Genomic DNA, 18,567 nt, shown 5'->3' with positions numbered 1-18,567 from the left:
TAAAGATGTTGATGAAGAGGAAACCCGGAATGTCCACACTGTCTGTTTTTGTCTATTAAATTGAAGCTACCATTCAAGTTCCTGTTGCTATTTATTTCTTTGGGATTCAAGCAGCAACATTTTCATTAAAGGGAATTCCAAACACCACCATCCAATCTGACATAGTGTGAATTAATTGACTGCAGTTTTGGCATTCACTCATGGTATAACTAGATAATGATATTGTCTTTAATAAGTATCATCATCATCATCATCATCATCATCATCATCATCATTATCCACAGTAATAAGTAATTTATTTAATTCTCATTTATTTACATTATTATGATTATGTTTAATTTGTTAATTAATAACCATGTGTTGTGTTCTGTATAGGCAAACTGCCTAAATAAACTTTTAATCTTGAATCATTAAGATGACAAAAGTAAATATCTGAAAATTCTACTGATACAAAATGTCGGCACTTGAGTGAGAAATTATTCAAAATAAAAAAATATTTCATCGAAAAGGGCAAGAATTCATTAAGACGATAGGCCATATAAACAGTTTATAACAAAAGTTACACCATCTTTACAACAAGATTATGTCATAAGATGCTAGGAGAAAGAAACATGGCCTGCATATTCTAACAAAGTATATTATATTATAGAGATCAAGGCAATACAATAATACTAATAACATTAATAATAGTAAGCCAGTACGTAAAAATAGTAATATTATTATTATTATTATTATTATTATTATTATATATTATTATTATTATTATTATTATTATTATTATTATATTATTATTATTATTAATAATAATGATGATAATAATAATAATAATAATATAATAATAATAAATAATTATTATATTATTATTATTATTATTATTATTATTATTATTATTATTATAATTATATAAATTAATTAATTAATAAACAAATAAATTTAAAAATGAAGTGCTAACCACCAACTAACACCAAAGCTTTGTTTGTGGAACCTCAGCCCTCTATCGGGAGTCTGAGTACCTTGTCCGAATGGATGAACACAACGCCCCTTTCTAACTTTCCTCAGGAAGTAACAATTAGGTGATCAGATGTGCAAATATTTTTTTATTATTTTTACTTTGGAAGGTGGGGGGGGGGGGGAGGTGGAACAAGCGAACAGAGATAACTTGATTCCCAATAATGTGCGTACGGTACGTCAAAACTACTAATGATAAGAGAACATAATAGAAACAGAAAGATTTACAAGGAAAAACATACCAGCTCTCAAACAAAAAAGGTACTATACATTTAACTGTCTCCCTCCAGCTAAGGATCCCCTCCAGGACCAGCAAATAAACATAGAATCTCAATCCAGAAAGTAACATTAACATGGAAAAGGAAAACAGATAGGGGGGTAGAAGACACTTAAGTGACCTCCGACCCACAATAGGATATCAGGTGACCCCACCCAGACAGACTATAATTTCAATCAGTCGTATTTATGGCAAGATTTGATTTTTTTTCCAGTCCATTCCTTTTAGTCTCTCTCATACCTTCTAAACGGAATGATTGCATGAAAGACAGCTATATAAAATACTATATATTGTTATGACCAAAAATGAATACAAAAGCTTCTTCGCAAAAGAACAAAACACCAAACACAGAACGTTTCAGGCTCAAAACCCTTCTTCAGCCAATGACATAAACCATAAACAACAACAAAATTAATGCATCACTTCAAATACAGACGGACAGCAGGGAACTATTTATGTAATGTATTGATATTTTTATTGTTTTTGGTAGTGGCTGAAGAAGGGTTTTGAGCTCGAAACGTTTGGTGTTTGGTATTTTGTTCTTTTTTCGGGGCTGTTATATTCATTTTTGTTCATCCACAGCTTCTAGCAGCTTATTATCACTATAATATATATTACACACACACACACACCATATATATATATATATATATATATATATATATATATATATATATATATATATATATATATATATATATATATATATATATGTTGTAAGAAATAATATCTTAATTGAAACAGAATTTATTGTAAATTTATTAAACTGATTAAATTGACACAATGATGATGACGATGACGATGATGATGATAACGATGATAATGATATTGACGATGATGATGATGATTACGATGATGATGATGACAATGACGATGATGATGATGAAGGTTCATATTTTTTAAAATGGTGGCTGCAGGTATATTCTTTACAAAATAATTATATGCTGCTTATAAACCACATGTTTTAACAGCATTTTAAAACATATTTACATTGCAAGAAAAAGTAATGGAAATGGAAACACGACCATAAAAAAAAATATATATATATTTATAATACAACGTTGATGAGAGCATAGAAAATTGCAATGGTAATATAAACATCGTCTAGATATAGTCAAAATATTTCAACATGTTCTAACCAAATCTAGACCTCACGATGAAGACCTCCTCAAGCTGCGACCGCTGACTGCCAAACCCAGTAAATAGCTGACCACCCCCGACTGCTGCATGACCTGTTCTGCCCCTTGCCACATCATAGCAAGAGGGTCATTGTTGACGGATGGCTTGCTGGCAGGGGCTAGTAAAGTGGGCCCAAATATGGTGGACAAGTTGTGAATAGACATCTTGTTTTCTCCAACATAGCGGGCAACTCTGAAAAAGAAAGAGAAAATTGGAATCGATTACTGTGACTTAAAGTTTACTTTCCGCTTTGTTACAACTTTTAAAATTATTTTCTGGCTTCAATACATAACAAACATACGGTATTAGTTATAAATGCAGATTCACACACAAAATTAACAGTATTTTATGGTTGTGTTGGCCTATGGTTGCTTGTAACACTCAAAATTACTTTATGGTGATACGGGAGGAAGGTCCTGGGTTTGAGCCTCGATTGGCGCAAAGTTGAGTCCTTGGAAAAGGCTCTTTACTCACATTCTCTCAGGTGTAAAATGAGTACCTGGCTGTAAACAGCGTTGTTTATGTCGGAAAAAAATTGTAATGTCGCCTAAAAGGCGTCTAGTCTCGTTCTACATGTTACATGTTGCTGTTGGTCATGGACCCCTTGTAAAGTGCTTGGAGCATGTTTAGTGGATATTGCGCTATATAAAAAGCTCAATTTTTTAACCTTTTTTTGTTTGTTTGACAAACAATGAAGTGAAGTTGAATGACCTGTCAACATATAAAAACTGGGAGTAAAGGTAATAAGCTGATAAACGCTAAGGACTGTAAAAAAGGAGCATTAAACCAAAATTCTATTAACAAAATTGGAAGAGAGCACATGTCTAGATGCTCCAACATGATGGTAGTAAATAGTATAATAAAATAAAATCTAAACTAAGATACCTTCTCAACTTCACTTTAGGAGAAAAATTGTATCCTCTACAAAACATGAGCATTCGAAATTTAATAGTGAAAGCTTAAGATATTAATGAATTAAATCCTCGATAGGACTAGTTAAAAAATAACGACTGAGCATTCGTAATATGTCAATAATAAGAATGGATTTTTTTCTTTTTAAAATTCTTCTATGTTTTTATATGTTTCTCCATTTATAGCTCCAAGATTATGCAATGTGTAACGTCCAATATACTGCTACTTAGGTTTTAAGGGCATTTAAGGAATACTCGGTCCATTTTAAACGCCTTTTTAGTGATACTGGTATAATATAATTATAATTTAAAATAAACATAAGATAGTGTCTATTCTTACTTGACTAGATGCTCCAGCAAACAGACAATGGTGTAATAGTTTGTATCCGGTAATTCATGAAGAAGGCGCAAGATACATTCACTCTTGGCTTCGTCGTCAGAAAGTTCTGTAAAATTAAGTTTGGGGATTTGAGAATGATTTCCATACTTTATATATTTAACTTCCATACTTTATATCTTTAACTAAAATAAATTCATATCTACTACTGAGTACATTTTTTCCTTTATATTAATAAGGTTCATCTACCAAATAACTATTGAAGGACGTATGTGTGAAATCGTCAATGTTCTTTTATTTTTTTTTTCTAGTCTCAGTGGTAGAGCACTTTTTCTAGTCAATGCAATAATAACAAAAAATATAATAATAATAACAACAACAACAACAACAACAACAACAACAACAACAACAACAACAATAATAATAATAATAATAATAATAATAATAATAATAATAATAATAATAATAATAAATCTGCTTAGCATTTTCCTATAAAAACAAAAAAAAAATAATAATAAAACAAATAAACGAAGAGCTATCGTTTAAACATACTGAGAGTTCCAACAAATTTTTGATATGCAGCCTCTGTGAACAAAGGTTCGGGCAACTCTCTGAGGTACAATTTCAGAGAACCAGTCACAGCGTTTATGTCAATATCCTCCAAAGAAGAGGCTCCTGCAGATATGTCTGGAAATAAAACACAAAGACACATCAATGTCCTGACGTTCAATCATTTTGCTGAAAGTAAAAGCTCAATAGATTTTTTTTAAAAAATAAAAACTATCTATTCGACAATACTTCAAGGTTTCGTGAAAGTTGTTGTCGAGATGATGATGAATGGAAATAAATCAGTACTGCAGTAACAAAAATTATGCATAAATAGGTACAAATTATATACAAATAAATAATGTATAAACAGGTGGATTTCGATAGCTCAGTGCTGCAGCACTCACCTCACAGGCAAAGGGAGTGACTAGGTAACTAGATCTTCTAGGTCTCATAAAGAGAACTTTGCTATAGACTACCACTATATCCAGAAGGTAGAAGCAATTGTTAATGTCTGTTTAATACGACAGACCCAGGGGAAAAACTTCCAACTCCATAGGCAATATTGCTCTGAAGGACTGCTTATATATACATAATATAATTAAGATATAGAAATTGACGTCTTTCTGGTCTTTGTTATTGTTTTTTTTGTTTTTTTTTTTTGCCAGCCATGTTTATGAGTAATTCTCACTTATCTGTATTATTTAGAGTATATAAGCTCATGGTTACACAAGGTTTTGTGTTTTGATCCGTTATACTTCCGGATGGCAATGTTGTGAGCTTCTTAACCAAGCGCAAACTATCGCTAGAGACTAATTTTTAGATGATTTCAAAATTTTCATCGAATACTTTCATGCATCTTAATGAAAACGGTTGGAATTATTCAAATTGGAACCCATACTTCTGTCAAAAAGTTTTTTAATCCTTTGCAGGTCGGATGTCACACCAGACACTCTGTATATTCCAACCTCATCTAAGCCTATAGAGGAAAAAGAATAATTTAACATTATACAACATAGCCTTCCTGATCATGGACATAAATTGTTGTAAATTGCATTAACTGAATATTATAATGCAAAAAAAAACTTAAAAATTAAAATGTTTAAAAATTAAAATTATAATAATAATAATAATAATAATAATAATAATAATAATAATAATAATAATAATAATAATAATAATAATAATAATAATAATAATAATAATAATAATAATAAGCGATAAAATTAAAATGCCATTTGTTTAAAAGACAATTCAATTTAATCTAAATGGTCACAGATTTAGAAGGTTGTGTCTGTGGTTGGTATCATTATTTTCATTACCAACCGGGCACCTAGCTTCAGGATCTACGTACACGGTAACAGTAACATACATGGTAACCTTGGATCTCGCCTTTATAATGGGTTATATTGTATTGTTTGATTTTTTTAAATAACACACATACACACACATACAGAGCGAGGTCCATCCATTGCTTGTATTGTAGCCGCAAACCATTCACCGGAGTTACCTTGTACGTAGATCCTGAGGCTAGGTGCATGGTTACCGTGTACATAGACACTGCCTACATGTAATGAATAAATGGTGATTGAAATCGCACATCAGTTCCTATCAAAGGAGGGTGGTGTGGATTATACCTTAGATAGAGCGACTTATGGTGGGACAAAACTGATTTTTTAAAGTGTGTGGTAGTCTGGTGTGTGTTATTAGTCTGATTAGTCTTATTACATGATTGGTCAATACTAAGTCCTACAAAATAAATCTACCTCACTTTTATCTAATTTTACTAACCATACCTCGTTTTTCTACCTCCTTGATACAAGCTGTGATGATAGTTGGCACGGTTTTCCCCTCTCTTCGGGCACAGGACGAAATCTCTACGCCAAACACAGCCGACCTGGTGCGAGATGGAGTACGTTGCATTGTCTTTTCAGCTGGTGTGTGTCTCACAGACACCACTAAAGAGATCTGTTGATGAAAACGATTATTATTTTCATGGACATAATATAATTATAATCGTATCGTTTAAGAGCTGATAGGCTTTAAAAAGCTTAAAATGCTCTGTGAAACTAACATGCATGGATACAATTTTTCAATTTAATTTTCTAAAATAGAAAATTTGATTTTCTATGTGACAGGGCATTTATTTTGTCACTCATTCACATTACATTAAATATATACATTAAAATGATATTAATCTTCCTCATCGTCATCATCATCATCATCATCATCATCAGCTGCAGCAGCAGAAGGTAGTAACACTTTTTATTTACATTTTTTACAATGTCCAAGTCATACCTCATTCATGGATATTGTCTTTTCTTGAAACGATCCCTTGAGCCAGTGCTTATCAAGCTATGATGAAAAAGAATACATGGATTATACAAAATTATTAATGATATTTATCTACGCATATTAAACATGCAGCATTAAACAGTAAAAAGTAGGAATAAGTTAAAATATTATAACTTTACTAGGCTTAAGTCCCTAAGTTGGTAGACTACTTGCTTCACAAGCAAAGACATCAGGATTTATCACAGGTGTGAGGTCAAGATTTTGTTTCTGATCTTCCCATGGCCACACAACATTGATTGAGTGGCTGGATCTGTTAGATCGAGTGGAAAATATTTTGCAATAGACTAGCATCCTTTCCAAAGGATAGCAAGCAATTGCTAATGTCCGTTTAATGTTGTAGAAACTGGGATAAACTCTAGCCATAGGGCCTTGTGGGTCCAAAGGACTAATTTTTAAAGTTCCTTATTCAAAACTTCATAAGATATTGATGGTTTGTAAAATAACATACCGTATTACAATCGATATATAATATAACCAACACTTTATCAAAGTAAGGTAGATATTTAGTCTATAAACTATGTTATTTTTTAGCTTTTCATCAGAAAAATCAATCTAAGTGCTAATTTTCTACAACTGTGCAGCCAGCCTACCTCCAAAGCTCCCCGTCCTAGTAGTTGGTCCCCTTCTTCTCCCTCTGCTTTCATAAAGCAGAGAATTCTAAGAGTCATCGAGCCTTCAAGCTCCAACTCAAAGTCTTCATTCCAGTTGGGGTCCCGAGACGCCTCGCACATTTTGGTACGGGCCATCATGAAGAAGTGACCAAAGCTGTCCATTTCCAAGCAGCAGTATGTATCTGGTAAGAAAGAGAGAGAGATAACCATTTTGGTTTGTTTTTTGTTTTTTTTTTCAGGAAAAAAAGAAGAGTGCTAAATGTGGCCCATTCATCACTATGATCCGGTATTATGTCACGGTGAAACAGATGATGAATGAAAAGTGAATTTGAATTTTAAATGATTGGAGTTAGAGCTGTGATACTTTTAATTTTTTCTTCTGAAGAATTTATGTTCTTTCTTTTGAATCGTCACATTCATTGCGAAACAGCCAACTTTTTTTTTCATTCCAATTTTTTTTGGTTATAGTTATATAAATTTAACACTTTGTTTCAGACCTTGTTTTGCTATGCTAAAATAAAATTGTTGATACCAAGAACTCATTGCTTTTGTGTTTGAGTGAAAAATATCTACTTTTGCATTGGTTGGTGTGAGTGAAGTTTGGGGAAATTCCTGAAAATGGCCGGTAAGAGAGAGTTCAGAAGCACAATTTGTATGCAGAGAATCAGTGAGGAGTGAAGTATATACTTAATTCGTTCTACACTGAATTCATTTATATATAAAATTGAATTCATGCCTTACCACATTCTTTGGTGAGTCCATTCATCTTGTGAATGGTGACGTTCAGAGTTCCAGTCAATATCTCTTCATCTGTCAAAAATGATAAAAACAAGGTGTAAAACTAACTTTAAACAAACTTCTTTAGTTTATCGTATAATTAACATTTTGGAATAGCATTATTTCTGTTGACCAAATAAAGAATTGAATTCATTAAGATAGGAATATGATTAATGTTCCAAATTGTTTGATAAAACAATTAAATAGGTGGTGATGAATATACTGATTGAAATTACAACAAACAAATGGTTTATAATATAGTCCAATGAAATACAACTAAACAATATCACAACGAAATATAGTAATCCAAAAAAGGAATAATAAATTTTGAAATTTTAAAAAATGCAAAACACATCTGGCCTGTTAACTCACTCAACCCTAACACTGACTATATCCATAGTTTACCCGGGTTACTTTTACGCCATACCTATTTATTACATTTAAAAAAAATAATAGGTGTAGTATCAAAGCTAATGTTTTTAATTTTTACATGTTAATGGTAGTTGAATAAAACTATCTATGTACATGCTCATTTTTAATACATTTTTTCCAATTTTGAAAAGTAGCAAAAATCTCTAGGATTGAGTGAGTTAAGAGTCGAACATGAACTGACGAGTCACGTGATTCTATTCAATTGTTCCCAATTCAGAATTGGTAAACAAGATAGAGTCAAAAACAAATGTGATTTATTCAGATTGTTTCAATATCATGTCATGAATAAGGCATTGAAAGCATATATTATCCTATTTAACCTTTTAGAAGATAAGAAAAGATAAGATATAAGGATTGAATGATTTAGTGGTTTTTGTTTGTTTCAAGGCGATGATTTCTGAGTGATAATTATAATCATTCACAAATTAATTGGATTTATGCTTTCATACTAGAACAAGGTGGGGGTAAGGGTCTCAATAGCTCAGTTGGTAGAGCACTCGCTTCACACGTAAAGGGACACCAAGATCGATCCTGGGTGCAGTCGAGATTTTTTTCTGATCCCCCTGTCCACCCAGCAGTGATTGGGTAGCTGGGTCTCTTAGATATGGTGGAAAGTATGCGATAGACTAATGTCCTATCCCAAGGGTAGCAAGCAATTTCTATAGTCCGTTTCACGCTATAGAAACCGGTATAACCTCCGGCTACATGGGCCTAATAGCTCAGAAGGACTAATACTAGAACAAGGATAAATCCACAAGGAAGGGACAAAATATAAATGAAGAGAATAGCAGAGACAATGTAGGAGAACAATAGAGCTTCCTAGACCCCTGTGCCGATGTCAAATCCAACCCCAACCCCCAATACAGCATTTTCATTTTCACCTACACAAACTGGTAAAAAGTAATAGCATTGGTAAATAAATCATTAAGCTTCTTCTAAAAAAAGGCTCTAGTTTAAAAATAATCTTTTTTTTTTTTTTGTTAAACCTACCTTTCTGGAGCAAGACATTTCCAAACTTGTTCACTTGGGGTGTCTGAATGGAAATACGACGATTATATGATAAGCATTGAAATCAAAATATGAGTGATGTATAAAATTATGGTTCCGAGGGTGGTTTATTATGTGTTTAATTCAGATTTTGTTAAGTCCAAAAAAAAAAAAAAGTGATGATAAAAAAAAAACATTTATTTATTTATTTTAAAAATAAATAAAAAATAAAAACAATGTAAAAAAAAAAAAAACAAAAAAAAACAAACAAACAAACGAAAACAAGCCAATTTTTCGAAAAATATTTTCAGAGAAGCATTCTTATCAGTTTGGAAAATAAATGGAGGAAAAAACACTCCACAGTGCTTGATCTAATATTTGAGAGTAAAAAAAAAACCCCCATGAAATAACGTCTTATAGGTATCATGCTTCGTCCGGTATGTTAATGTTAAGTGTTTCTGTTGGTCTAAGACTCATTGTAAAGCGCTTTGAGCGTATTTTGTGAATATTGCGTTTTGTAAAAGCTCAAATTTGTTTCCTTTTTTATTTAAATGATGGCACAGCAATCCATCTTACTTGTTAGAAGATTTTCATACACATTATGGGGAAACTAGAGATAAATATCATTAGAATAAGAAAGTATCAATGATAAAAATGTTTTATTATCATCACTTAATGATTTAAAGCATACACCCACTTCTTGTAATGTAAAAATAAAATATGAATGACTTTGATTTGCAAATAAGATAATAAATCGACGTCCGTTGAGGAAGACAATTTAAACACATTGCCTTACTCAAAAGTTAGGTGTGAATGAGTAGGGTATTGTACAAGAGCTGGTAGAAAAAGAATGTGTACTGTATGAAATGAAAATCTGGTCAATATGGCCTGCTGTGGGAATCATTTGAATTTATTAAAAGCACACTGATCTTAGTGAATACATGGAAATGCGCTATAAAAATGTTTATTTCTTTATTTTCAAAATTTGAAATCACCAGCCTACCAAAGGTTGAACAAACAAAAGATTTAATTTCTAAAATGTTGAAACAATAAAAGAAAAGGTAAATGAATATAAACAAACAAGTAATTATGTCAAATCACCTCTTTGACAGAGTCTATAAGATCTTGCACGAGTATAGAACTGAATGGAGGTTGCTGAGGGTCTCTCTGGGTCTCTGAAATGAACAATATGACAAATAAATAATACACTATCAAATTCAAATCGAATAAACTTTCTAGAAAACCTAATTAGTCTGAACGCATATGAAACATCTATACAATTCAAATCTAAACAGAAATGTTTACTAACTTGTCCGAATAAGTTCATCCAGGTTTCTATAGTGCGAAAAGGATAATTGAAATTGCTTGCTATCCTTTGGACATGATGCTAGTCTATCACAAAGTACTTTAAACCAGATCTAACAGACCCATCTACCCAATCACTGTAGGGTGCACAGAGGATTCAGGAAAAAATACTCCCAGTGCCTGACAGCGACCTTGGTCACTTTGCATGTGAAGTGATTGCTCTACCAAATGAGATATTGGGACCCCCATCAATGAATGAGGTCGGTTTTGTTATAGTTTTTAAAGGTTTTACGGCACTTGCGACACATATAGGTCATATCAGCGCCAGTAAAAAGGAAGAATATTGGATAGTAAAAACATTCTAAAGGTACAATTAAAAGGACATGAGGAAATAGTCAGACAAAGGGGAATGATTCAAATAGGGAACAGATGTAGATTACAAGAGCACACTATCAGTGTACTTAGTTTGAGATCACCTAGAAGTCTCACTCAAACACAAGCACAAGATCCCACTAAGAGGAACACACTTAAATCTATACAAATCATATCGTTAAAAAAAAACCAAAAAAAACAGTACATAACAGAGAGATGATTTACAAGGAAAAAATATCATCTCCCAAAACTATAACTATACATTTGACTGTTTCCCTCCCAGGCAAGAACTCCGGCCAGGGTCAGGACAAAACGAAGTAATCCCATTCCGAGACAAAGACAGAAAGCATTTTGGAAAACAGATATAAGGGGATAGGAGACACAACAAGTACCTCCCTGCCCACTATGGGAGGTTAGGAACCCCACCTAGGACGTTAAAGTAACTTTTTAAAAACATTTTTATAATGCGGGATCACTCACTTGTCCTTAAAACCGAGGATTTAATTGTTTTGATTTCAAAGACCGCACCACATTTACCTCGTTTACAGAGAGTGTTGAGTGCCTCTTTCCATTCTTCCTTCTCATAGTCGGTTGTCATCAACATTGTGTACACCTTACCATTCTCTAAGGAAACTTTGAATGGAAGCTTGGGCAATGCAAGAATCAACTGACCTTCCTACAAACAGATGTATAAATAAATAAATAAATAAATAAATAAATAAATAAATAAATAAATAAATAAATAAATAAATAAATACACAAACATATCAATCAACAAACAAATATATAAATAGACATATACATGAATAAATAAATAAATAAATAAATCAAGCAAGCAACAAATAAATAAATACACACATACATGAATAAAGAAAGAAAGAAAGAAAGAAAGAAAGAAAGAAAGAAAGAAAGAAGGAAAGAAAGAAAGAAAGAAAGAAAGAAAGAAAGAAAATAAATTGGAAAATAAATAAAAAAATAAAATATATCAAAAATCCCTTTACCCTTCTCCAAAGGGAAATTTGTCTTTTGGGTTTTTGCATTTTAAGAAACTAGACCATATTATTCAATCTTCCCAATAAGCCATCCTAAACTTGGCCAAAGACTTAAAAAAACACATTTAAGGTAAATTCAATTCCCAGTCTCTAAGTCACCCTGGCATCACGCTATTTGGAGGTGGTTGATCACATTTTCCAATCATAATTCAGAAAATGAGTGAAGCCGGCATTTATGTTGATTAATTAATGACAAGAAAGTGCCAGAAGACAAATAGAGAATATCAAATTTGTGGTAATGGGAAGTTGAACCAAGGACCTGACTGTTATGGCATCGTCTGCCTAGTCCAGCCTCTCGTGGTGCTGTAACAGGAGAGTTCCAGGGTCACTGCCAAAAAATGTATTCTCTATTATCTTCTGGCATTTCTCTTCTCACTTCAACCCTTGGTAATGTAAACGCTGTTGCTCGAAGCTCGATAAAGGGGAAACCCGAAACGTCCATTCTTATCTGTTTTCGTATATCAAATTGAAGCTTACATTCAATTTAACATTGTTATTTACTTCATTCCTTATTATTTTCTATCATATCCTGGATTCTCTTCACACTCTCACTTGGAAATAAGCAAATTCTAATCATTGTGACCTTGACTGATTTTTAAATTATTTTCTTAACAGTTTGACAGAAGATTTATTCTTAATCCAGGAACATTGGCAACTAAATTATGTGCTCTCTCTCTCTCTCTCTCTCTCTCTCTCTCTCTCTCTCTCTCTCTCTCTCTCTCTCTCTCTCTCTCTCTCCTCTCTCTCTCTTCTCTCTCTCTCTCTCTCTCTCTCTCCTCTCTCATCTCTCTCTCTCTCTCTCTCTCTCTCTCTCTCTCTCTCTCTCTCTCTCTCTCTCTCTCTCTTATATATATATATATATAATATATATATATATATATATATATATATATATATATATATATATATATATAATATATGTATATATATATCAGCACAACGCGAGCCCTCTTTGCATTAATGATCACACAATCTTTACGGTCCTACGTAGAAAATTAGATATGAATAAGCAATAACGCTGTACTTTTTATTTGAATAAAATCATGTGAGATCTAGACCTTCATAAAATCTATTCAAACCCAGTCTCCAACTTACATATTGCAAAATCTTTTTTCTGAGTTTTTCTATAGTTCTAGCTGCTCCTCCAATATTTACAAGAGATCTGTGTTTCTGTTACAAGAAAGAAAAGAAAGAAAATAAAGACAAGGAAATAAATCATAAATGTATAACCTTTCTTGTTATGTGAATACATGAAATGAATCATAAATGTATAACCTTTCTTATTATGTGAATACATGAAATAAATCATAAATTTATAATCTTTCTTATTATATGAATACATATATTTTAAAATTGTACGCAATTCAACGCCCTTATTAACACCATCATTATATTGGATATAGAAAATAAACCAGCTGGGTGAATACAAATGGTTCAATCATTTGGAAAGCTGTATACAGCAGGTACTTATGACACCATGATCTTTTATTCTCTTTTCATCTGGCACTTCTTAATTCCCTTCATTGGCCTTCGGGAATAAAACTATCATTGTAACTTGCATTACTGTGGAAATGTATTAATTCAATTTGTAAAATAATTGTTTATTTTAATAGAAAATTTTAAAATGGTAGGCCATCTGGCAATTAAAAAAAACATCTTAGAAGAAGGCTTGCAGAGTTGTTACTTCATTAGAAATAATGGACAAAACTCACATCTTTATCATCAAACTTCTTCATTTCGCTCTTCATCTCCCTCTTCAGCGCCCTGATTTTGTTTTTCAGTTCATTGATGTCATCTCTTTTCGAAAACTTGGTATCATCTGTAAACAAATTAGATACAACAATGTCACATATGAATAAAATAAAATAAAATAAAATTCTCTTTATTCATTTCTTTAGAGTCTTTCACAAAAAAAAAAAAAAAAAAAAAAAGAAAGAAAAAAAAGGTAAACCCGAAATACAGAGAGCAACATGGGATATTATGTCTTGCCCATTTAAAAAACTAGATGCCAAAAGCGAGGCTCAAACCCAGAGCCATTTATTTACTCGACCATCTAAATGTGAATATCTAAATACTACAAGGAACTTATTCTGAAGGGAGAAAAAGAGAGAGAAAAAAACCCAAACTTCCTGGTGAACAAAATTGGTATAATTCAATGCATGCTCAAATAAAGTAGTATAATTTATTTTCTGAGGAAATAATAATAAAGAAGACAGGTCTCTCTTTCATAAAAAAATATTTGATTGACAATTAAGTAAAGAAAAGAATATACAGATCTCATCATTTCCCATGCTGTTGAGAGATACACTTAGGCTTGTCAACTTGAAGACAAGACTTTTGACTCAGCCTTCAATCAAATCTATTCAAACCTTGTCCAAAATGTCAATCCTTCATAAGCACGTAGACAATAAACCTAAAAAAGTGATTGTATGGTGAGAATTGCACTGATGATTCAACTATCTATTTCTATTCCAATTTTTAAAAAAACCAAAAAAAAAACAAAAAAAAAACAAAACAAAACAAAAAAATATTTTTAAACCCCTCCCCCCCCCCCTCCCAAAAAAAAAACCACGGTACCGTTCTTCTTATTGATTTTTCTATAGATGAAGTTTTCATAATAAAATCATTCAAAGAGTATGTTTGTAAGACAGTATTCATTCACAAGTAAATTTCTATATTTTCCTTCCTTGGATTTAAAAAAAATAAAAGTTTAATCATTTGCTCGCAAATTATTAAATTTTCATTCCTTGATTTAATTTTTTTTTTCTAGTTTGTGTGATATAGCAGTTCATCTCAGTGTCAGTGTTGTTTCCATTTGTCTATAAAGGATTGGATTAGGAAGACATTTATGTGTGACCTACTGTATCAAGATGGTATTATGTCTGGGTTAACGAGGAAATAGAATACTAGTAAGATGTGATCAGAATAAATATTGTCAAAGAGCTAGAAGAAAGGGAAGAAGAAATAAAACTGCCCCAAAAGCATTTCCCTGATGTGAGAGTAAGTGAATTACTGCTTAAACTATGAGATCTATGGTGCCATAGTTAATTCTCGTTTCTGCATAATGAAACAAACAGTAACAATTGATCACCGCCCTTTCAACAGGGCACTATAATTATCGAAAAGTTTACTCTACTGGTCTAATGAAACTAGCAACCCAATTACAGCTATAGTGAGAAATAAAGTAAAAAGTTAAACAGCCCGTGGAATATTAACTCACACAATCCTAGAGATTTTTTATATTTTTCAAAATTGGAAAATAATGTTTTAAAAATGAGCATGTGCATAGATACGGTTTTATTCATTTAACATGCAAAAACTAAAAACATTACCTTTGATACTACGCCTATAATTTGTCTACAAAAAATGTAATAAATAGGCATGGGGTAAAAAAAAAAACCTGGGTATACTACGGATATAGTCGGTGTTAGGGTTAAGTGAGTTAAAGATCACTTCACGAAGAACAATCAGGACCACGAATAAATCAGTTATATTGGAAATGTTGGATGTCTTACCTTTATAGGCAAATTTTGTGTCGTAGGTCATGTGAGCTAATGGAGCAAACCACTTGATTTGAAATGACACTTTATTGTTCCTGAAAAAGAAAGTTGAGGTTTGTATGCCCATTACTTATTTATGACAACCTTGTTTTAATTTACATTAGTGATACAATATATTAATCTTTAAAAGAACAAACATGTTAAAAACAAATGCAATTAGACATACATACATACACACAGACAATATATATATATATAGTAGTCCTTCAGAGTCAATTGGCCCATGGAGCCGAAGTTTATCCCGGTTTTATAGTGTGAAACGGACAATAGCAATTGCTTGCTACCTTTTGGATAGGACACAAGTCTATTGCAAATTATTTTCCATAACATCTAACAGATCTAGCTATCCAAAAACTGCTGGGTGGTAGGAAGGCAAGGGGGGGGGGGGGGGGGGGGGGGGGGCATATAAATAAAATATTTCAAATATAATTATGATCATCTTATACAATATTGTTTCGAGCATTCGCTCATCAGAAAGTAATAGTAATAAAACACTTCCTGATCAGAGCGAATGCTAGAAACAATATTGTAAATGTTGATCATAATTATACCTGAAATATTTTATAAATAGACGTCTAGCTCCTTTTATCAAAAAGTTGGGCACTATTATTTCATCGTTTTTGTTTTTATTATATATGGAATAATTGTTTTAATGAGTCCTAAGATTGTCATTTTTTATCAATTTTGTGGCAGTAAATGGCAGTTTATCAGGCCTGTTAGTAATTATTATTTCAAACGTCTTTTCGTATTACTAACCTGTGTGTTTCTCTCTTTGTACAAATCAAAATGTCACTAAAGAGGAACATGTAACGGAGTTTTCTAACCCCGCTCACCAGTTCCACAAGGAAAGAAGTCTTCACCAGGCGTCTGTTCTCATGGCCCTGAAAACACATTATTATCATAATCAATATAGATCGTTTCAACATGCTAAATATGCTGAGACAAAATTATTAGAAATAAAATTTAACAGAAGATGATATATCTAAAACACAGAACACATACACACACATAAACATAAACACACTCACTCTCTCTCTCTCTCTCTCTCTCTCTCTCTCTCTCTCTCTCTCTCTCTCTCTCTCCTCTCTCTCTCTCTCTCTCTCCACTCACACACTACACACACACCAAACAATATATATATATATATATATATATATATATATATATATATATATATATATATATATATATATATATATATGAGTGTTGGTGGGTACTTGTAGGTACGAAAGTGCTCGATAATGGTGGTTAGAGCTAATATATAATGCAAATTTTCACTCACATTTTTTTGGCCGAGACGACTCGTTTCTGTGTTTTTTACAGAGTGTAAAAACACAGAAACGAGTCGTCTCGGCCAAAAAAATGTGAGTGAAAATTTGCATTATATATATATATATATATATATATATATATATATATATATATATACATATATATATACTATACACAAACATAAACGTAGACAAACTCACATATATTGATAGTATGCGCTTGGCTAAGAAGCTCACAACATTGCCATCCGGAATTGTAACGGACTAACACACAAAACTATGTGTAACCTTGAACCATTATAGTCTGGTTAATACAGTTTAGTGAAAATTATTCAGAAAAGCGGATGGCAAAAAGCAATAACAATGACGTGAGTGACGTCAACTTCATACTATATATACCACGCTTTGCAAGGTGTAAGCAGTTACAAATCATATCCCATTTTAACATAACCAAATTCAGTATAATACGCATACCAGACAGAATGGGCGACCCTCAAGTTTGTGAGCACTAATCACAATGTTTTCATTCATAATGCACTGAATTTCACAGTAACATCTTAAAATACAATGAATAGAGTCCAAAAATTTTATTTTTTTAAAAATGAACAAAGTTTTCAGAATCTGCATGGCCCACAATTATGGGTGGCCAGCATGTATGAAAGAGAGCTATGAATTTAAACAATTGAAATTATTTTTTTAAATAATAATAATAATTAAAGTAATCTTACCGTGTTGGCGTGGGGCACAACGGCTTCAAAGCTCTCCAAGTTATGTTGTGAGAGTTTCAATGCCTTCTTGAGGGCCTCATAATCTTCGTGGTCTTCAGGTGTGTACTTTATCAGGTCCTGACAAAAGAAAACAGATAATGCTACGATTTTTGACTGTCACCTTAGTGCATGGCATAATCAGTCGGAAGATGAAATTTTTGGATTTGCATTGGTTTTGGGTTTTTTTTTCTTCAATTTCTGAAAGAATATGCTCAGCTGAGCATTTTAATCTTTATTCGAAGTAAATCGGGTGCTTTTTTATGAAGTTATGGTCAGATGTATGGGAAAAGTATCCAGCAACTTTTCTCAAATTTCATCCTTTTTCAACATGACTAGCTATAAAAAAACACTTGGAAGTGAAATTAGGCTTTGCTATTTCCCGAAGATGTACAAAAAGGGTTGATTTAATAATTTATGACAAGAACTCATTTGGATAAAAATTGGCCTTCTAACTAAACTTGGCAATATCTTAGTTCAAACCTTTTTCACCATCCGACTGATTATGTCATTCACTGAAACATTTATTTGTGTTAGATATTTAATAATTGGAAACAACGACATGTAGGAACCTACCGAAAATTGTCAACTTAACAATCAATAGTGGTTATACAAGGTTGAATAATGTTGTCGATGCATGAATGCTTTTTTATACAACTTATGATATCGGAGATAGATTAAATTAGATGATGATGATGATGATGATGATGATGATGATGATGATGATGATGATGATGATGATGATGATGATGATGATGCATCATCATCATCATCATCATCATCATCATCATCATCATCATCATCATCATCATCATCATCATCA

At 32.2% G+C, this 18,567-nt stretch overlaps 1 protein-coding gene across 1 annotated transcript in view; it reads right to left on the bottom strand.

The window, feature by feature from the left end:
• Window positions 1–1,988: 1,988 nt before the first annotated feature.
• The window catches only part of LOC144967171 (uncharacterized), a 104,087-nt gene continuing 87,508 nt past the window's right edge, over window positions 1,989–18,567 (bottom strand). Inside the window, exons 8-23 of the mRNA XM_078904097.1 lie at window positions 17,709–17,825; window positions 16,466–16,590; window positions 15,665–15,744; window positions 13,862–13,968; window positions 13,245–13,319; window positions 11,635–11,773; window positions 10,522–10,595; window positions 9,424–9,466; window positions 7,966–8,034; window positions 7,204–7,406; window positions 6,557–6,613; window positions 6,055–6,226; window positions 5,160–5,237; window positions 4,265–4,399; window positions 3,716–3,821; window positions 1,989–2,656 (exon numbers count right to left, since the gene is read on the bottom strand). Of these exons, the coding sequence (XP_078760223.1) occupies window positions 2,437–2,656; window positions 3,716–3,821; window positions 4,265–4,399; window positions 5,160–5,237; window positions 6,055–6,226; window positions 6,557–6,613; window positions 7,204–7,406; window positions 7,966–8,034; window positions 9,424–9,466; window positions 10,522–10,595; window positions 11,635–11,773; window positions 13,245–13,319; window positions 13,862–13,968; window positions 15,665–15,744; window positions 16,466–16,590; window positions 17,709–17,825 (1,800 nt within the window). The 3' untranslated portion in view covers window positions 1,989–2,436. The remainder of the gene's footprint in view (window positions 2,657–3,715; window positions 3,822–4,264; window positions 4,400–5,159; window positions 5,238–6,054; window positions 6,227–6,556; window positions 6,614–7,203; window positions 7,407–7,965; window positions 8,035–9,423; window positions 9,467–10,521; window positions 10,596–11,634; window positions 11,774–13,244; window positions 13,320–13,861; window positions 13,969–15,664; window positions 15,745–16,465; window positions 16,591–17,708; window positions 17,826–18,567) is intronic.

The sequence above is a fragment of the Berghia stephanieae genome, chromosome 3, assembly GCF_034508935.2.
Source record: "Berghia stephanieae isolate SIO BIC M18660-M18661 chromosome 3, UCSD_Bste_1.3, whole genome shotgun sequence".
NCBI lineage: Eukaryota > Metazoa > Mollusca > Gastropoda > Nudibranchia > Aeolidiidae > Berghia > Berghia stephanieae.
Note: the sequence above shows the minus strand (reverse complement) of the source record. Positions and strands in the feature narration are given on the sequence as shown.